General features: G+C 41.0%; 1 protein-coding gene and 1 pseudogene across 1 annotated transcript in view; both read left to right on the top strand.

Annotated features, from left to right (window-relative positions):
• Positions 1 to 719: 719 nt before the first annotated feature.
• LOC114693412 lies at positions 720 to 1663 on the top strand (annotated as a pseudogene).
• A 3715-nt stretch (positions 1664 to 5378) lies between these two features.
• Slc25a21 (solute carrier family 25 member 21) overlaps positions 5379 to 19725 on the top strand; it is a 482333-nt gene continuing 467986 nt past the window's right edge. Inside the window, exon 1 of the mRNA XM_028869746.2 lies at positions 5379 to 5539. Within this exon, the coding sequence (XP_028725579.1) occupies positions 5473 to 5539 (67 nt within the window). The 5' untranslated portion in view covers positions 5379 to 5472. The remainder of the gene's footprint in view (positions 5540 to 19725) is intronic.

The following is a 19725-nucleotide window of genomic DNA, read 5'->3' as shown; positions in this document are numbered from 1 at the left end:
TGTCAACTTGACACAAACTTGAGTCATCTGGGAAGAAGTATCCTCAACCAAATCGCATCCATCATATAAACCGCTGGGCATGTATGTGGAGCACCTTCTTGATTAATGATTGATATGAGAGCGCTTACCTCACTGTGGGTGGCACTTCCTCTGGGAAAATGGTCCAGGGCTGTAAAAGGTAGCTTAGCAAGCCAGGGGAAGCAAGTCAGTAAGCAATGCTCTTCTGTGGTCTGTGTTTCCCTTCAATACCTTCAGACTCCTGCCTTATGTTTACTTGATGGATGGACTATGAAGGGTAAGATGAAATAAACCTTTTCTTCCCAAAGTTGCTTTTGGTCATGGAATTTATCACAGCAATAGAAACCAAACTAGAACAGAAAATGGAAACAGGGACATGGAATATTGCTGTGAGAATCATGATCATGTTTCTTTTTGTGAAGATTGTGGCGATTTGGTGTAGATAAAGTCTTTGAGTCCTCAGAACTTAATGGACTCGTATGGGAGCCTGGAAAGGACAAATGTTAAGAGAAGTGCAAACAAGGGTGACCTGGCCTGCGAAGTTTCAGAGGGAAGCAAAATTCTATCAGGGCCACCATTCACGGGGTGCTTTGGATTAAGAATCTGTAGAAGTGGGACTCTTGGGAAGATGGCGTCCTTATCCTGGCCACAAGTTGACTGGAGGAAACTTTGACCACAAGCCCTATGCTCCAAGGCCCTCTTTCCCCCTTAACTCTGCACTCGGATGTCTGACTGCCTAGAGCCTGTATGCACTGTGGGGCACCCCAGGACCAGGAGATGATGGGTCCGAGGCCCCTAGGCCGGGGCCCCAGAACTCCCTCCTCCATCAGGACCCGTCTTTCCCACTTCATTTCCAAATTCTGTATACAGCACCTGCTAAATAACCGTATTCCGATGCAGAAGAATACGTGAGGCCTCAGGCTTGCATTGACATTGTGATAAGGCACGTGGTCCGATCACCAGCCACTATGACGTCCAGGACTGATTCTGCATTGGGCTATCCAAGAAGGGGGCTGAGGGATGAGTGGCTGGACAAAGAGACATCACCTCTGCTCTTGGGGCCCCAGCGTACCCCATGGAGCTTCAGGGACATTCTGAGCCAACATCCAACCTCCTGTGTGGACAGCAGCCAGACACCTTCAGAAGAATGCCACTCAGCAGCTGTCCACCGTCTCCTTCCTGCTCTTTGCTGACAGGTATCATCTTTGTGGCCTTCCTGCTACTGCCGCTGAAGAACGAACTTGGCATCCAGCTGCCCCCAATCCTGCACGTGTCCCTGGGACAGAAGCTGGTGGCAGCTTACATCTTAGGCCTCCTCACCATGGTGTTCCTCCGGATCTGAGCTCTCAGCTGAACCCACCCCACCCCACCCATCCACCCTCTCCTCTGAGGGCAGGGACCTGAAGCAGACACTGCCATGTTTGCACCCGGCCCCTTCTCTCTCCTTTCAGTTGCCCACCCATCAGTTGCCAGCCTCCTCCTTCTCCTCAGCACACACCCTGGGATTTATACTCATTTTCTAAGTTGAACAAAACACATGAGAAAAAAATCTGTAGAAGCAAAACCTTTGCTGGAATAATTGGTGGTGGTGGTTAGCTGGGGCTGATGAATCAATTGTGATTATTAAAAGACCAGGAACTATTGAGGTGAACTCTTCTGGGAAGTATCCTCAGGGTCCGCACATGAAAACTGAGGCCAAAGGGTACCAAGGCTGCATCTCCAGCCGGCAGCCAAGTTTGGTAAGATGTGAGAGTCTCCACGTGGCATTGGTTTTGGTGTCTGTTGTGGTATTAACATAGCAGGTTTGAAGTTTAAAAAGAAAGGTTATTCATTAACAGCAATGTAGTTTTCAACAACACCGAGGTTGTGGCGGTGGCAGACAAAGGCTAATTCTGTAATTTGCAACCAAGATCAGGAGAATGAATAATTTAAAAAGATAAGCTTGATACTTCAGGAGCTTTGTTCTGAGTCTTAGTACATTTTAACATTATTTACAATAACAGTGTAAATATGATGAATTGTTGAAGGCATCTGAAAACAGGAGGTCAAACAAATGTTACTAGTTTTGCCTTTCTAAATCTTCTATCACTCCAAAATCACTTCCGGGTGCATTTAGCTGCAGACAAAGATGTATTCAGTCATCGGCGACCTTAACTCAGTGGGCACTTGTTGGCTCTGATGGGCCTTTTACAGAACCCCAAGCTCTATAGTGCTATAATATTGGGGGCCTATCTCAGTTGCTGTAGAATTCTAAGTCTGGATTCTATGCTGCGTTATTAGATCTTACATAAATTTACTCAGAGAATTTTCTTAGCCAAAGAGGTTAAGAGAGTGTGTGTGTGTGTGTGTGGGGGGGGGGGGTGTCAGTGTGACCGCAAATCCATACTTACCTTCTGAGAGCAGGATTCTTATTCATGAACATAATAGCATCAATAAACTACCTTTAAACAGTGACTTGAAAGTATTAGTCTGAAATAATCCAGGGAGATCAAAGTTTACATTGCAAAAGGGTAGGAGCTCTTCCACTAGATTATGCAATCCACTATGAGGAGATGTTTAGTGTTAAAATTGTTAGTGCTAGGAAAATGCTGAACTTAAGGTTTTTGAGTGACTGCGTAGTTCGATTGAGTGGGCACCTTGGGATTTACTAGTCATGACTTTTTTCTTTTTTAATTCTGTATTTGGGGCCTGTGAAATGGTTCAGTGGTAAACGCAACTGCTCCAGCCTTCTGATCTGAGTTTGCTGAGTTGGATCACTGGATTCTCATGGTGGAAGGAGAAAACCAACTTCTACAAGTTGTTTTGGCCTGCATGTGCTGCAGTATGCACGCATCCACACAATGCTCACACAATAAATACAAAAGGGTTTTGTGTTGACTCTTTAAAAGTTTTTATTTTACATATGAATAGAATGAATTTGGGGGAGATCGTTATTTTTAATGTCCTGTGTGATGGAATGTGTTTGGCCTGTGGTTACTCCTAGTATCATCTTCAAAAAAAACTTGCAATTTCTGCTTATACATTGTATAAGACCTCATATTTAATTAGTTAAAAAAAAAAAAAAAAGTAGTTCTCACAAGCTTTTAGTTAGCTGGCCAACAGAAGAAGGAGTGAGGAGAGGGCGAGGCAGGGGAGAAAACTCTATTTTTGGTAAACATTCTAACTTTTTGACATTAAGATTTTTATTTTTTACTAGTTCTTTTGAGATTTTAATATAACTACATTATATCTCTTTCCTTTTCCTCCCTCCAAGCTCTTCCTTTAAATTCATGTCTTTTCTTCATTGCTGTAACATGTTCGTATCATGTCAGTATAATGCTACTCGTATATATGCATGTATGTTTTCAGGGCTGACCATCTGGTACTGGTGAACATTTTCAAACTGGGCAATTTTCAAAAGGAGAAGCTATTTCTGTGTATCTTAATCGTGTAAGCTGCAAGTTTTCCCAATTCCTCAGACTACACAAGTTTTCTAGTCAGGCACACAACTTGTGTGTGAACCTGTGGTGTTGTGTATGTGTGTGTGTGTGTGTGAGCAGGTACATACCTGTAACAAGAGTGTGTGGTGGCCAGAGGTTATTGTGAGGTATCAATTGTTTTCCATTTTGTCTTTTGAGACAAGGTCTCGAACTGAACCTGGAATTCACCGATTTGGCTAGACCTACCACCTAGACAGCTCCAGGGATCCACCAGTCTCTGCCTGGTGCTGGGGGTCTGGACCTAGGTCCTCACGCTTGCAATGGTAAGCACTTTACTGGCTGGGCCATTGTTAATCCCAATGGCAAGAATGAGACCACTGCCACCATTTGAGCCAATTTGAAGCAAGCTTGATTTTTTTTTTTATTGGAGTGCACGCAAGAGCTGACCAGTGACTGCCTCCTAAGTCCGATTAAAGAAAGCAGCCCTGAATCCATTTCTTGGGCCTCTTTTAAGGAGTAAAATCATGAATAGTTTTATGGAAGAGAGGCAATGAGGCAATAATGCAATACAGAAAAATAAAAATAAAAAAAAATCATGTGGTCACCACGTGATTAGGAAGGATTCAGGGAGGGCATGGAAGGGTCAAGGAGGGCTAGGGAGGGTCAGGGTATTCTCAAAAACAAGTCAAGGTCATGGGTTGGGGGAGGTCAGGTTCCAGGAAACAGAGAGCAACTCAGCCCTTTCAGTGAGTAGAAGCTTATTTTTAACAATACAGCATAATGGCTCCTGCCTTCAACATGGAGTCAGGCAGGTTCCTCACCATGCCCCAGCCTCACTATCACCAACGTTCTTTAATGGCTCAAAGAAATGAAAATAAAGTCTAAAGAAATACTTTGTATATTTGACTTGATTGTATTATTATATTAAATTGCACATATTCCAAGTTTTTTGACAGCGAACGATGGCAATTTATATGGCACAAAATACATACATTTAATATCAAACACTGTATTTTAGAAATAGTAGCAACAGGGTTTCCACAGCCTCCCAGTTCTTATCATCTCCGTCCTGTCAGGGGTGTGGTGAGCTCAGCGTTCTAAAATATCAGAATCCTGCGTTTCTCTTATATTGCAACAGGCAGCTTGTGGTTTACTAACAGGTATTAACTGGTAGTTTTGTTTTGCCAGTTATCCTAAAGGGCTAGTATGAGTAATTACACATTTTGTAAAAAGAAATAACTAGGTTATTAATGTCCCTCTTTCAGGTCGGCCTTAACGTTTCTAACTATAGAGAACACAGGCTTCTAGGCCCTAACCCCACAGAACCTAGCTTGGTGACACACTGTCAAATTGTGCTTCCTGTGTGGTGCCTAGTGAACCTGTACAACATTTGAATAGCAAGGCTTTCATTTATGACTTTTAAGTAAAACTCAGTTTAGGCATGAGATAAAATTTCCAAAACCACTTTCTTGGCAAAATTACTATGATAGCACGTCTTTAGTCGGAATCTGCTGTGATTTTGTCGCTGCGGCCTTCAATTTCTGGATCACTAACTTGGAGAAATTTATTCACTCTTCCCTTCTTTGGAACTGGACTGCAATCTAGCCTTCCAGGAGGGCAAGGGTCGCCCGCGGCTGCTGCTGCTGCTGCTGCTGCTGCTGCAGCTGCTGCTGCTTCGCTGTCCTTATCTCAGGCGGCCCCTGCAGCTAAACAAACTCTGCTGGAGGTCTTGATAGGCAAAGTTGTGAGCCCCTATCTAGGAGCTCAAGCCAACTCTCTCCAACCCCCACTTGCCTGTGTTCCCCTCCAGCGCCGCTGAAAGCGCAGCCTCGGGCAGCGCTGGGCAGGTTCGGAGCCCCCTCCGGCGACCTCTCGGCGAGCCCCGTGCCCGAACCGCCGTCTTTAGCTGGACCGCGGCCGCCCAGGGAAGAAGAGTCGAGCCCGAGGACCGACCCGGCCCGGTCTCCATCGGCAGCGGCGGCTTTCAGCGGAGCTCGATCCCGCAACTCGGCCACCCGGTCCTCCAGCCGCGAAGATGTCGGCCTCCAACGTCAGCTTGCTGCGCGAGACTTCCCGGCAGGTCGTGGCCGGAGGGGCTGCAGGTAAGGCGGCCAGCTCCCCGAGCGCCAGCCGCTCCCCCACCGCACCACCCTGCAACGTCCCTAAGCCTGGCTGGCCTTCCAGCGAAGTTTTGGGGGCGTCCTCCTCAATCTTCCACCCAGTTAGCGAAGAGCAGAGGAGGCGAGCAGCCGGTGGTGGCGGCCCGAGTCCTCTTTGGGGCGCAGTCCTCACTTAGCAGCTTTGCTCCCGGGGTCCTCCTGCTTTTCTCTGTTTCTGTAGCATGAAAGGCGTCGCCAGTCCCTGAAACTTACTGGGACTTCGAGGAAGCTTCCCACGCCCCACTTTTTCGTCTTCCTTTAGTCAGCTGTTTTTACTTGAAAAGGATCCAGTTCCGTCTTAACTTTTTTTTTTAGCAATTTTCTTCCAAGCTCCAAGCGAGAGAGGATCGTTAACATAAATCTTGCCTCTCTTCACAGGGATTCTTACTGGATACTGTTTTCTGGGGGGTATATGCATGCCATAAATAGGTATATTAAAATTAAACGCGCCCGCTAACATATATGAACACCTTTGATGTCATTGACTCACATTAATTTGTGGAGAGCTATGTGGGGGGTGGGGGTGGGGGAGGGGAGGCTTTACAAAAAGCTGTTAAAACCTGTCTTTGCAATAATTACTGTCAAATGCAGCTGGGGGAAGTTGCTCATCATCAAGTTATGTGCACACATTTTGAAGATACTGTAAGTTGGTTGGAAACTTGATCTCATATACCACGATGCATTTTAATTATAAATATATCATTTAATTACCATAATTAACTTAGGCTATAACAATTTTATAAGTGTAGATATTCTTTTTAATACATTTTATTACAGTAACAATGGTAAATAATATTAAGATTGACTAGACGATGGCCAATACTTACTTTGATTAGTAACATTTGTTTTCAAGCAAATTTGAACTTTTAAATAATGGATTCCTTCAAATTATGACTAGTTATATGTCATGAACTGGCTGCATCTCAGAGGTACCATAAGCATCCACATAGGTCACTTAGAATCTGCATATTTTCTTAAGATGATATAGTTAAGAAAACGAGATATTTGCTTTTATATGTATATATGTATATATTTTATATGTATATATGTATGTGTGTACATACATATATGTACTTGATTCCAATTCTGTGATCCTGAGCAAAGAACACTCAGCTAGACCAGAGGGAAAGTGAGGTTGGCTAAGCATCATAAACTATGCCCAGCGACTTACAGGCATTGCTGTTGGTTTGTATAATCACAGTGTTAGGCATAGTTAAACTCAATGTCAAAAAGCAGACCAAACTCTCATCCTATTTATGCTAAATCTTCTTGGATAAGCATTTGGCACAGATGTCTTAATGCCATCATATATCCCCATCAATGTAAATGGGAATTAATCAGTTAATATGAATAAATGTTAAGCCATTTATAAGATAAATTTAAAATAGGCTGGTTGATTTATACAGTTTATATTATGGTGTTCTTGATACATAAGAAGGATAATTAATACTTTCATCATCCTTAAAGTCATACTTTCTTTTTGGCCTTTAAAAGCATATTAATAAAATTGTATATTTAATGAAACTGTAATAATACAGGTTGATCCTATTACTTGTACTACAGCAAGGGCCAGAAAGAAAAAAAAAAAAAAAAAAAAAAAAAAACACCTATGAGAGGTAGAATTTTTATAGAAATAAGGTGCATTTGAATCTCTGACACTAGACTTCTGATACTAACATCTGTCTCTTTCTGAGTGTTATAATCATCTTCTAGTTGCAGAGGTCAAAAATATATTCTAAAAGAATGTTCTCTTGAGGATAAAAGTAAAGAAACTGGAGAAGTTTATTAGGAAGATACAAATGTCTCATGGCATTCAAGGTCTAGTGTCATTTCTCGGAGAGACTGGAACACTCAGGAGAATGTGACATTTCTTCATCTCATCTATGCCAGGTGGCCCAATATCCTCCAGGCAAGGAGAATAGTGGCTAATCCTAGTGCTACTAGTAACTCCCTACTGGGTGTTACTATGGTTTGCCATGCTTCCAAAAATATTGACTGGGAAAAAAATAGGCAAGCCCAAATGGATTGAGATTGTTTGCTAGTCAAACAGGCAATCAAGTCAAATCTTTATGGCATTAGTTCCAACTGTGTAGTTCGAGTTCCAGATAAGAGTGTACAAAGGAGACCACTAGACGGAGTATCTGGTCTCTGCGGCTGATGGTTTCCTTCTAAACAATAGCCAAAGTGTTTTATAGACTTTAGCTGCAATTGAAAACTGTTACCAAAATAGGAGCGAGATGGAAAGTCTTGTGTAAAACTAAGATGATGGATAAGAAGCTATATCTAGCATCTTTCCACTAGAGAAGGAGAAAAACTACCCTTCAGCAGCTTACCAGGTTAGGATGCTTATCTCCCATCCCCCTTTAATGTGTGTGGGTATCTTGCCTTCATGCATGTCTGAGCACTGTGTGTGTGTGTGTGTGTGTGTGTGTGTAACTTGAGTTACAGGTGGTTATGAGCCACCAAGTGGGAATCGAATTCTCCTCTGGAAGATCTTCATCACCGAATTATTTCTCTAGCCCTTATCTTCTTTTTAACAAGGGGCAATCTCGGCCTTCTGCCAAGCAGACTGGTGTGCCATGCCAGCTGCCTTATGTGGAGATGTACAAGGCTGCAAGGGTGCCAACCTGACAGAGATATTTCCTGAGGTCATCTTAGGGCCTGGAGAAGTTTTGTTTCTCACAGTTAACTGCTATTTTGAGTTTTTCATTCCATTGGTTAGAATTTGGTGTCCAACAGCTTCCAAATATTCATGCTCTTGAAAGACATTTCTGGAGCAGGGATGGGGGTTGTTTTTAATTCAAAATAGGGGTAAATTCCAAATTACCCAATGTTGATAGGAACTCACCTCTATCAATTAACTATAGCCTATCCCCATTGGATGGCAGTACATGTGGCTTGGGGAATTTCAGAGGAAAGCTAGAAAAACTAGATACACCATGGAAAGGGTAATATGTTTATTTTACAATATATCTCTCTTTTACTATGTGATGTCTTGTGCTGTTTGCCTTTAAAAGACTAAAGGTATTGATGATTAGCAGTTTCTTAGCATGCATCTAAAGCCTAGTTTAGGGCTTATAGTTATAGCCAGATCTTGTAGTTATATCTAGTTATTGCTACCAGAAGTAACTTTGTCTTACGTGGTACAGGTTGTACTCAAGCAAGTCAATATGCACTGGATTTTTAAACAATTAATTTTAGTTTTAGGGGTTTTTTGTGTGTGTGTGTTTATGCACAAATGGATGTACCCACAGAAGCTAGAAGTTTGATTCTCTGGATCTGGAGTTGCAGGTAACTGTAAACTGCCCTTCATGGGAGCTTAGACCTGAACCTTGGTCCTGTGCAAGAGCAGCAAGTACTCTCAACTTCATCTTTCCAGCCCTTGTATTAATTTTTTTTATGGAATAATCTGTGCTCTCGGGCTTTCTGTCTTATGCACATGGTCATTCTCCTTAACCTGTCATAGGACTTTTCTATATAAACCTCAGAACCTTTGGGCTGCGAGAGCCTGCCAGATGTCCTCATAAAGGGAACTCCTAAGTTGTGTCCACACAGAATCCTCTTTCATGGCACCAACTATAAGGCCTTCCTCCTGCTTCCCAGGGTCTTATTTCTGGCTCTCCAAGTCTAACTCTTTTTCGGAAGGCCTCCAGACTCGTTTCTCTCCATGGATGGCAAACACGATACCTCTGCCAGAGGACACTGATTTCTTTCCCAACCCTCCAGCTAGTGATTTCTTCCTGCCGTGGGCAGCCTACCCCTGGTGCCCTGTAGGTGTGCCTGACTTTCACATCTTTATCAATTACTTTATTTTATTTTGTGCCTTTCCCACAAGTTCATTGCTTTTATACAAACTATTCTTCAAATCTATGTTCTTAGCTTCAAATACTAGCATAATGTTGAAGTGTGTGAGTCCTAGAAGTCAATGATGAGAACTCAAGGTCCAGCATTGCAGAATGGATAAAGATGAGGGTCAGAAATCATCTTTGTTACTCAGAGCATTTCCTGTGGATGAACAGCAAGAAATATGATGTCAGCTGGGTCTGGTGACACTCACCTTTAATCTCAACACTTGGGAAGCTGAGGAAGGCTACTCTTTGTTGAGTTATAGGCCAGCGTGGTCTATATAGTGAGGATCTATCTAAAAAGCAAACAATAAACAAATAAATACAGTGGCATCTGGAAATTTGTTTAAAATGTTGGACTTTGGGCTTCTTCCAAGTATGATACATCAGAATCTATATTTTTAGGTAGGCTGCAGGTTATTGGCTTTTTTTTTTTTTTTTTTTTGGTTTTTCGAGACAGGGTTTCTCTGTGTAGCTTTGCGCCTTTCCTGGAACTCACTTGGTAGCCCAGGCTGGCCTCGAACTCACAAAGATCCGCCTGCCTCTGCCTCCCGAGTGCTGGGATTAAAGGCGTGCGCCACCACCGCCCAGCTAGGTTATTGGCTTTTTAAAGTACTCTGGTTAGAACTTTGAGCAAATGTACTCCACAGAGTGGCAGGGTTCAAGCCATATGGCAGACAGTGCCAAGTAAAATGTTTTTGGCTTTCACTGTGGTTCAGAGTGGACATGGAGGTGAGAAGAGAATGAATTCTGTAGCCCTTATAACGTTCTCTCTTGTTAGCTTTCAGGCATATTTTCCATCTTTCTTATATACATTTCATTTGGTTTCTGCTAAATAAGCTGCCAATACCTTTATTTCCAATGCCTGGCATGTGTTCCTGTCATTTTTCTCTGTTGCAATATTAAGCATTCCCCAAAATCTGGCTTGAGAATTTTTTCCCATAAAAATTTTGCAAGCGTTTTCCTCTCTAAGTTCTTCCACCTTCTCATTAACATGTGAATAATGCAAATATTAAACTACTAATGTCCATTGAGTGTTAAATGCCAATCAATTCTAGGCTAATGCCTATTGAATATTAAAATGCCAGTCAGTTTTAGGCTAATGCCTTGCCTTAGTTTACATTGCTGTTACTGTGATGAAACACCATGACCAAAAGCAATTTGGGGAGGAAAGGTTTTATTTAGCTTACTAAATAGTCTGTAACTGAAGGAAGTCAGGACAGGAAGTCAAGCAGGGCAGGAACCTGGAGGCAGGAGCAGATGCAGAGGCCATAGAGAGGTGCTGCTTATTGACTTGTTCCCCATGGCTTGCTCAGCCTGCTTTCTTATAGAACTGAGGACCACCAACCCAGGGATGGCACCAGCCTCAATGGGCTGGGCCCTCTCCCATCAGTCACTAATTAAGAAAATGTTCACCGGGCGGTGGTGGCGCACGCCTTTAATCCCAGCACTCGGGAGGCAGAGGCAGGCGGATCTCTGTGAGTTCGAGGCCAGCCTGGTCTACCAAGTGAGTTCCAGGAAAGGCGCAAAGCTACACAGAGAAACCCTGTCTCGAAAAACCAAAAAAAAAAAAAAAAAAAAGAAAGAAAGAAAGAAAGAAAATGTTCTACAGGCATTTTCTTAATTAGGGTTCCCTCCTCTCAGGTGACTCTAACCTATGTCAAGTTAACATACATTAACTAGGGCATGCCTGTTGAGTATTATATGCTAGTCAGTTCTAGGCTAATGCCCATTGGGTATTCATTGCCACTTAGTCCTAAGCATCACAGGAATTAATATCTTTAATCTCATAGCTCCACAAGGCAGACAACATAATTCCTATTCCAGAAGGACACAGAGAATAAGTAACATGCCTCTGGTTACACAATCATGCAACAATTTTTACAGGAAATTAGGGATTGAGGAAGGACTGAGGGAGTATTGACATTCTCATTGCTAGACATGTGTACTCTCCCTTACTCTCTGTAGCTCATAGTAGTTCACATTTCTTTAAACTCTTTTATTTACAAATACAATTCTTTTAATGTGTTCACTAAATAATATGCTTATCTAGAGGAAACAAGTGTCACTTTTATCCAAAGTAAAAAATCTAGTTATTTCAATGCCAATCCATCTAGGTCCTCCACATTTTGGACTGAAAAGGGCTTTGGACAAAGGAGCAAGTAGCCCATACTCAACATTCGAGTACCCTGAAGCACTGCCTTCTTCTTCTTCTTCTTCTTCTTCTTCTTCTTCTTCTTCTTCTTCTTCTTCTTCTTCTTCTTCTTCTTCTTCTCCTCCTCCTCCTCCTCCTCCTCCTCCTCCTCCTCCTCCTCCTCCTCCTCCTCCTCCTCCTCCTCCTTTTCTTCTCCTTCTTCTTCTTCTTGTACTTCTTCTTGTTTGTCATCGTCCTCCTCCTCTTCTTCCTCCTCCTTATTCTTTTCCTGCTTAAAAAGCTACCTATGACGACCAGCAAGTATGACAACAACAGTGGCCGAATTCCGCACACTGGAATCCTGAGCTTAAAAACCCCATTTTCACATCACCAGGCTCTAGGAGGCTTCACTGTCATTCACATGGACAGATCATACTTGGATCTAGCTAGGATTATTGACTCACTTCAGGTAACCCTCCTCCTCTTCTTCTAAAGATTTATTTTATTACTGTTTTCAGTTATGTGCATGTGTGTGCTCCATGTGTGGGTATGTGCATATGAATGCATGAATGCCAGTACCCTCTGAGGCCAGAGACCTGGGGTTTGCCCAATTTGGGTTCTGGAGCTTGAGCTCAGGTCTACTGCAAGAGCAGTTTGTTCTTTTAACTGCTGAGTCATCTCCCCAGCTCCGCCTCTTTTTCCTTAAGGACTAGTTTGTGCCCTTCTACATGCTCTGAAGCCCATGGTGTTCTTCTTTGTTCTTTCTTTCTTTCTTTCTTTTTTTTTTTTTTTTCCATTTTACGTATGATCTATCCACTCAGATGCTTATTTTCCCCAAACTCTCCCGAAGCTTTGGCACCCAAATTCAGAATCTCCTGAGGGCTCTGATGAAGTGGATCTGGTTTCCTGGGATATCTTTCTGTTAGTAAGGCCTCTCCAGTTGACTTGTAAGTTTTCCACTAGACTGTGCACACACTGAATCCCATTCATATTGGCAAACCTAGGGCCCTTCTGCAGTCTCTCAGAAATTTCCTCTTTTCAAGTCTTCCAGTCCTACCCATAATACCCTAGAGCCTGTTCTTCTCCTACAGGGTCTCCTACAGGGTCAATCAGTCTGACACTGATTCTCCAACCGTTTTGTCCACTCCTCTTTATTCCCAGCCTCATCCTTTCCCTTTGTGATGTAGAGGCATACACCCCAGGTGTTCATCAATTTCTGTATTCTACTTTGTACATCTTCCTGGAAGCCATTGCTTTGTTTGAAATTAACTGTTTGATCAGATTATTCTGGGGAAAAAAAAGATTTTCTGACTTTGTGCTAAATATAGTTCAAGTACTTTGAGAATTGTAATCTCATTAACAACTTTCAGCAAATGAGAGTGAAGTGTCAGACCCTTCTGGGGAGGAGAAACCTGGGGTTCACGGACAGGCCTCTAAGAGATTAATTCTGAGAGCATATACAATTGTTCCTTATTCTAAAAGGAAGAGAGTACAAGATTTCCAACCAAAATGGTTAAAAGATATAGAATCATTTCAAATCGTCATTTAAAAAATCCTGGATCTTCCATACTTTAAATGCTTCGTTTTCATAATATTTTTCCTTTTTTTTTTAACCCTATCATAATGGTTTAAATATACTTAAAGGCGATGCATTAATGATACATACACCCGAAGTCTTCTGGATTTTAATTTGTAGTAGGTAATAAAAGGGCCAATACACCAGGGGGTAATCAAGGTGAAATTTTTGATCAAGGAAATTTCTTTCTCAGAATGAGTGCACAGGGGGCACACATGTGATTTGGATAAATGACACCTTTGGAAATTCAGGATTTGAGGAACAGTAATTGTTGGATAATAAATAGCAGGTTGTAGTGAAACAGGTGAGCCGCGGTGACACATCAAAGGGGGACTGGAGCCCATTATCTGGATAATTAGGGAGGAAAAACAATCCCCCTTTATTTTCACCACAGAGGAGGAAGCAGCTCTGTTGCTCAAATTAATTATAAAATACCTTTAAAGGGTGTGTGTTCATTAAATGTAGTCTTGTCTCGCTAAGAAAAATCTCGTCTTCAGAATATGAATTAAAGAACAAAACGGGAGTTGCATAATTACATTTCAAAAAATACTTGTTTTATTCTTGTCAATGATATTTGAAAAGTTTTGATGCTGCCGCTAGGTGGGTACATGATTCGGTTGACATAAAACAACTTCCCCCAATGTTTTAGAGATAGGCCGCTAGACCAATCCTTCCAGCCCTTCCACTAACGTGACTACAGTAACTCAGAGTATTTAAAATTCTGTTTCAGAGGTAACACAGTAGAGGCTGAGAAATGTTTGTGACCTACATGAAGGAGTAAATAACAGAGGCTAACTCACAGAGCAATCATTTACTCTTAGGTGCCTCTTCCAAGAGAGACATCGTCACAGATTCCAATCATTTTTAAGACTGACGCCTGCAACAGTGCTTGGAACAATGTTTTGTTTCAACTATTTAGTAAGCGATGTAAAAAGTATCTTGGGGTCTAAAATCTGTCACTTCTTGGTGAGAGGCTTAGCAACTTAATATTTCAGGACTCCAAACTGAAAAGAAATGTTACAAATCATATCTTTAAACTTTTTATTACATTTTAGTTTGTCTACTGTGTGTATGTACATGTGTGTGGCTACATGTGCCATGGCATCATGGAGTACTGAGAGGACAACTTGCAGTTGTCAGGATTCCCTGTTACTTGAGTCCAAAGGATCAAATCCAGGTCACCCACCACTCTTGTCCTTCAGCCACCGAGCCACTTGCTGGCCCATTTTCAGACATCTTTATGGTTTAAGTGATGTCTCTTTAAATGTAAATGAATAAATGAGTGAATGAAAGGAATGGGATCATGAAACTCCTAAGGAATTTCCTACTACATTTAGGCTGATTTTTTTTTCTTTGTGGTGGTATTTGAACTGCATGTTAGGCCAGCACTCTATCATTGAACTATATCTCTAGTCTTTAAATTGATTTTTCTTATGGATTTTTTTAATCCCTTTGCTTTCATTTTTACATTGGTATTATATCTAAACTGGGAATTTGTTATTTTTCAAGTAATTAGAATATGTAAATTGTAGTGTCAATTATTAGTGAATCTTGATCTGATCATAATTTCTATGTCTCTTAAATACTTTTGTTTGTTTGTTTTTGAGGCAGAGTTTCTCAGTGTAGCTTTGGCTGTCCTGGAACTCCTTCTGTAGACCAGGCTGGCTTTGAGCTCACAGAGATCCACCTGCCTCTGCCTCCCTAGTGCTGGGGTTAAAGGCATGCACCACCACACCCAGCTTAAATATTTTTGAAGATCATGAGTTTTGGTTGTTATTTAGAGGCTTTTATTAGCTTGCTACTGCTGCCAAAAAAATGTCACAGGAAGTTATCCTTTCAAAATACTTGGGGCGCTAAGTCTAAAATCAAAGTTGTTAAGGCAGGCACCAAAGGAGAATCTGTATGCCCCTCTTAGTTTCCAACAATCCTTGGTATTTTTTAGTGGTAGATATGTTAGGCTAGTGTTTGAATCCATCCTCACATGACATCCTCTTCCTACTAGTATCTGTGTTTATGTCCAGATTTTCCAGGGTTCTTATAAATTCCATTCTAATCCTGTATGTCCTCATTTTAATTTGCAAAGATTTATCCACAAAGGCTGTATTTTCAAATAAGGTCACATTCATAGACACCAAGGATTAGCACTTAAACATATCTCCCCATCCCCTTGTGTACATGTATATATGCATGTATGTGTGTGGTATATGTGTACACGTGTGGGGGTACCATCACCCCTTCATGAGTGTGGAGACCAGAGTTTGACCCTGGTGTCTTCCTCTATCACCCTCAAACCTTAACTTTTAAGACAGGTTCTCTAACTGAACCCGATGGCAGTTTTGGCTAGATGGTCAGTGATTGTTTCTCCCAAGTCCCCTTCCCAATGTGCTGGGGTTACAGAAAAGTACCTTACTCCAACCAGTTTTTTCATGGATTCTGGGGATCCAAATTCAGGTCCTCATAGTTGCTCGACACTTTACCTGCTGAGCCAACTCCCCAGCCCCTAGGTACATCTTGTATAGGGATATAGATAGCCTCATAACTCCCTTATTGTGTTTCTCACCTGTGGTTTTATGGTCTTTTTTCTTCCATTATCAACCTCTCTGAAAGTTTTCTCACTTGATTTTCAACTTCCTATAATTGGTGTATCTATTTTTTGCTGAAAATTTTACCTGTCATTTTTTATTCTCAACTTTATCTCATAGTGGTAGAAGTTCACATATTTTATAATTTTTCTTCTTACAGTTGTTCTTGAGGTTTGTTTACAACCTCTTCTGTTTGTTCATTCATTTGTTTGCACAGAGTCTCTCTCAGTCTGTAGCTGGGGTGTCCAGCCTCTCACTATGCACCAGGCTGGCTTTGAGTTCTCAGCAGTTCTGTGGGCTCTGTCTCCAGAGAATCAGTTTTTGGGACTACATGCAGCTTTTGAGTCCTTCATGGTCTCTGTAGCATGAATCTTAAATGGCTTATTAATAAAAACAAACCCAAGCCAGGTATTGGGGTGAATGCTGGAAGATCAGAGAAGCAGAACAAGCCACAGCCTCCTCACCTCGCCAGTTCCTCAGCTGATCCTGTTTCCTCAGACTGGAAGCCTCTGAGTCCTCATCCAAAATGAATCTCAGCTGAACTGCTGCTCAAAGCCTAAAAGCTTAACCAGGCTTTAGTTCCTCATCCTCATGCCTTAAATACCTTTCTGCTTTCTGCCATCAGTTCCTGGGATTAAAGGCGTGAGTCACCATGCCTGACTGTTTCCAATGTGGCCTTGAACTCACAGAGATCCAGATGGATCTTTGCCTCCCAAGTGATAGGATTAAAGGCGTTTGTGCCACCATTTCCTGGCCTCTATATCTAGTGGCTGTTCTGTTCTCTGACCCCAGATAAGTTTATTAGGATGCACAATATATTGGGGAACACAATATCACCACAGGTCTCCTTTGCTGACTATCCACAGGCTTGTCTGTTGTCTCCCCGACAAAGGTCATCAGCCCTCCGACTGACCTGCAACTATTTGCAGTGACTCCCAGGTCTGCCTCTGCAACCTCATTGTTCCCTGAAGAGACACACTTCTTTTATTTTTTTAAGATGTAGTATTTGTTCTTTGAGAATTTCACGCATGCATACAGTGTATTTTGAACATCTGCCACTAGTCTTCCCCATGACTCTTCCCAGATCACCCTCCACTTCCTACCCACTCCCGTCTCCTGTCTTCTTTTTAAGAATAACCCGATGAGTCCAATTTGTGTTGCGAACTGGCCATGAGTATATTTTCTTTAAAGCCACACCCTTAAAGAAAACTGTCTCTTCCTTCCCCAGAGGCTAACATCTGTTCAGGGCTCCTCAGCTAGGTTTGGGGGCTTATAAGCCACTCCCATCCATCTGTAAGTTTACAAAGTCCCATTGCTAATAAACACAGTAGAAATAACATGAGGTTGATACTCAGCTGGGCTGTAGTGATTTCCAAAGACAGTCAGGAAACATGCTTTGAAATTACTAGACCTTCAAATGCCATTTTCTCTTTGTTGTATAGTTGAACCCATTGCTATTTTGATTTCAGTCATATTCATTCTTTTTGTTGACCAAAGAAGTCATAAATGGATTTTCTTGCATGTTTACTTAGGTTGGGTACATATTTTGTAGCTATGAGGTCAATAAGCATGATAAAATCAATAAGAACTGATAAGACAAATATTATCTTCTTGAGTGCTGATAACACTTACTGTTTACTGTATTTAAAGTGTTTTACTTGGCTTAAATTGTCTATATTAAATTTTGATTTCTTAAAGATGAGGAAAGTTAATCTCAGTGAAATTAAGTTGCTTGCTCAAGATTAGTGACGAAGCATGAAACCCAAATGCTGTGTTCTCTCCCTCCCTATCTCGATTTTTTATTTTCATTTTCAAAACTTGTTCTCTCAGCCACTACTCCACATTATTTATGGTACAGATTGGGAAATAATGTAAGCAGCCCCATGGATAGCATTGCCTTTTTGCTCATTGGGTTAAGAATCCAGAGCTGCTTTGGGAAGTTGAGTACTGGTGATCATATCATACAGAGCCTGGGGGTGGTGCAGTAGGCTATTCCTCGTCTTTACAGGTTCTTTAGATAGCAGACCTAGCTCAAGTGAGAGATTCTTCTTGCACAGCATGGATCTCGACATTAATAGGCATCGCTTTTCTGTCATCCTTTACATATGCTTGGTTAAGAATATCCTAGCCTTAGTTACCATATGTTAATGGCACCTATATCTTACCAAATAAGGGACATGAGTGATCAACTTACTGATGCAAGAGCATAGCCACAGAACCCAGTGGAGCTTATCTATGAAAAAGGTAGGGGTTTTAAGTTGTTTGTAGTGGATGTATCTTCAGCCTTTTCTTCTGAATGAGTAGCCACTTTGGGTTAGATGCAAGAGTGGATTTAGCTTAGTGCATATAAAAACTGTAGAATTGTAAGGTGACTACATGTCCTCTTTTTCTGTGTGTTTTAACAGAGTTAGATGACATCTACAGTGAAATTATGCCCACAAAGAGTTCTATAAGATGAATACATTAGGGAGAGGAAAGATGCCTAGCAGCATGCTAATATTTCTTCATCAGTTACCAATATTCAACTATAGAAAAGTGTTGAGTGTTGTTGTTGTTGATGCTGTTATTATTTTGGAAAATTGTTGTAGAGAAATATTAAAGCACTCTGTAATATGTTAATATAATCTTCAGAGATTTGAGGGTGGTCAGGGTTATATCTGAACTTCCTGGGCTAGTTATATATAGTTAGGGCTAGTGTATCATAGTGGCATCCCCATCAGAAACTTAAACTAAACCTTCTCTACTTATGCAGGCCTATAGATGGCGCTGTCTTCCTATAACTTAGATGAATTGGGTAAGAAAAAATAAACTACAGGTAGACTTAGATCTAGGGTGCTTAACTTCTGATTAGACTCTATCACCAAGCATTTGGAACAGATTCCTTGCACAAATCTAGAAGATTCTGTAGTTGAAAAATACAGAGGACTATACTTTAGAATTAGAATTTTTCTTTTAACTGTGATTTTCAGTTATATATGGAAAAATAGGCTAGATGTAGTAATAGAGATGGAGGAAACTATTTCTATTTGCTATGATATTTATCTTTATGGTAGTCTTTCTTTGGGATTTAGAGTCCTAGATCAAACAAAAATTGTTGCTAAATTTAGATAAATATATTTATTGTTTTTAAGATGTTATATATTACTGATAGAAACTGCTGGATTCTGCAATCTGGTTGGTTCTCTAGGATTATTATGGCTAAAGTGTGTATTATGGTAATAGTATTTATAAACTTCTGTCAGCCAGAGCAGGAGTACCAAGTAAATAGCTGTTTTATTTTTGTGTCTGAGTCAGCTGTTGTTTTAATGCAGTGGCATTTAACAAAAGAAATTGGAGCAATGTATGAATAATATATTGTCCTTAAATATAAATTTCAAATACAAAAAAATTAGATGGATCCATACTGGGTTGTATATTTGATTTGTTAGTAAGAAACATTCAAGGTTGGTTTCTGTAAACATACTTTTAGCCACATGATGGCAGTGCAACTTTCTTATGGCTTCAAAAAAAGGTTTTTAATCTAATGACTATGAAATTGAGCTTTTTCATTCTTTCTTAGTGAGAAATGTATGCAGGTAAGAATTTTAGGACAGTTGTAATGAGGATGCTGAAAGTGCATCATAAAAGAAGTAGAAGGGACTGGTTAGTGACTTTTTATTGTGTTTTTAAAATGAAGCAGTTTTTAGTTGTAATAAGAAATCCTACTTGTCAAAGTTGGGAGTGTTACGGCACCAAAGCGGTAAGTCGATTGGTAACTTTCCTCAGAGAGGAAGATGCTTTCACCGCGTTTGTTGAGAAGCATCCGGCAGATGTTGCTTGGGATTAGAAACTCAACAGAGAGAAAGGCAAGAAAATTAAGACAAAAGTAAAGACCCTGGCATCTAAGATTTTTTTTTTAATGTCTATATCTTCTGTAGGTAGAAGTTTCCATCTGCCTTGTCAATAGCTATAATCTAATATCACATGTACTTAAAATGTTTTCATAGCTATAC

Source organism: Peromyscus leucopus, chromosome 14 (genome assembly GCF_004664715.2).
Source record: "Peromyscus leucopus breed LL Stock chromosome 14, UCI_PerLeu_2.1, whole genome shotgun sequence".
Classification (NCBI taxonomy): domain Eukaryota; kingdom Metazoa; phylum Chordata; class Mammalia; order Rodentia; family Cricetidae; genus Peromyscus; species Peromyscus leucopus.
This window is presented reverse-complemented; position numbering and strand designations above follow the sequence as displayed.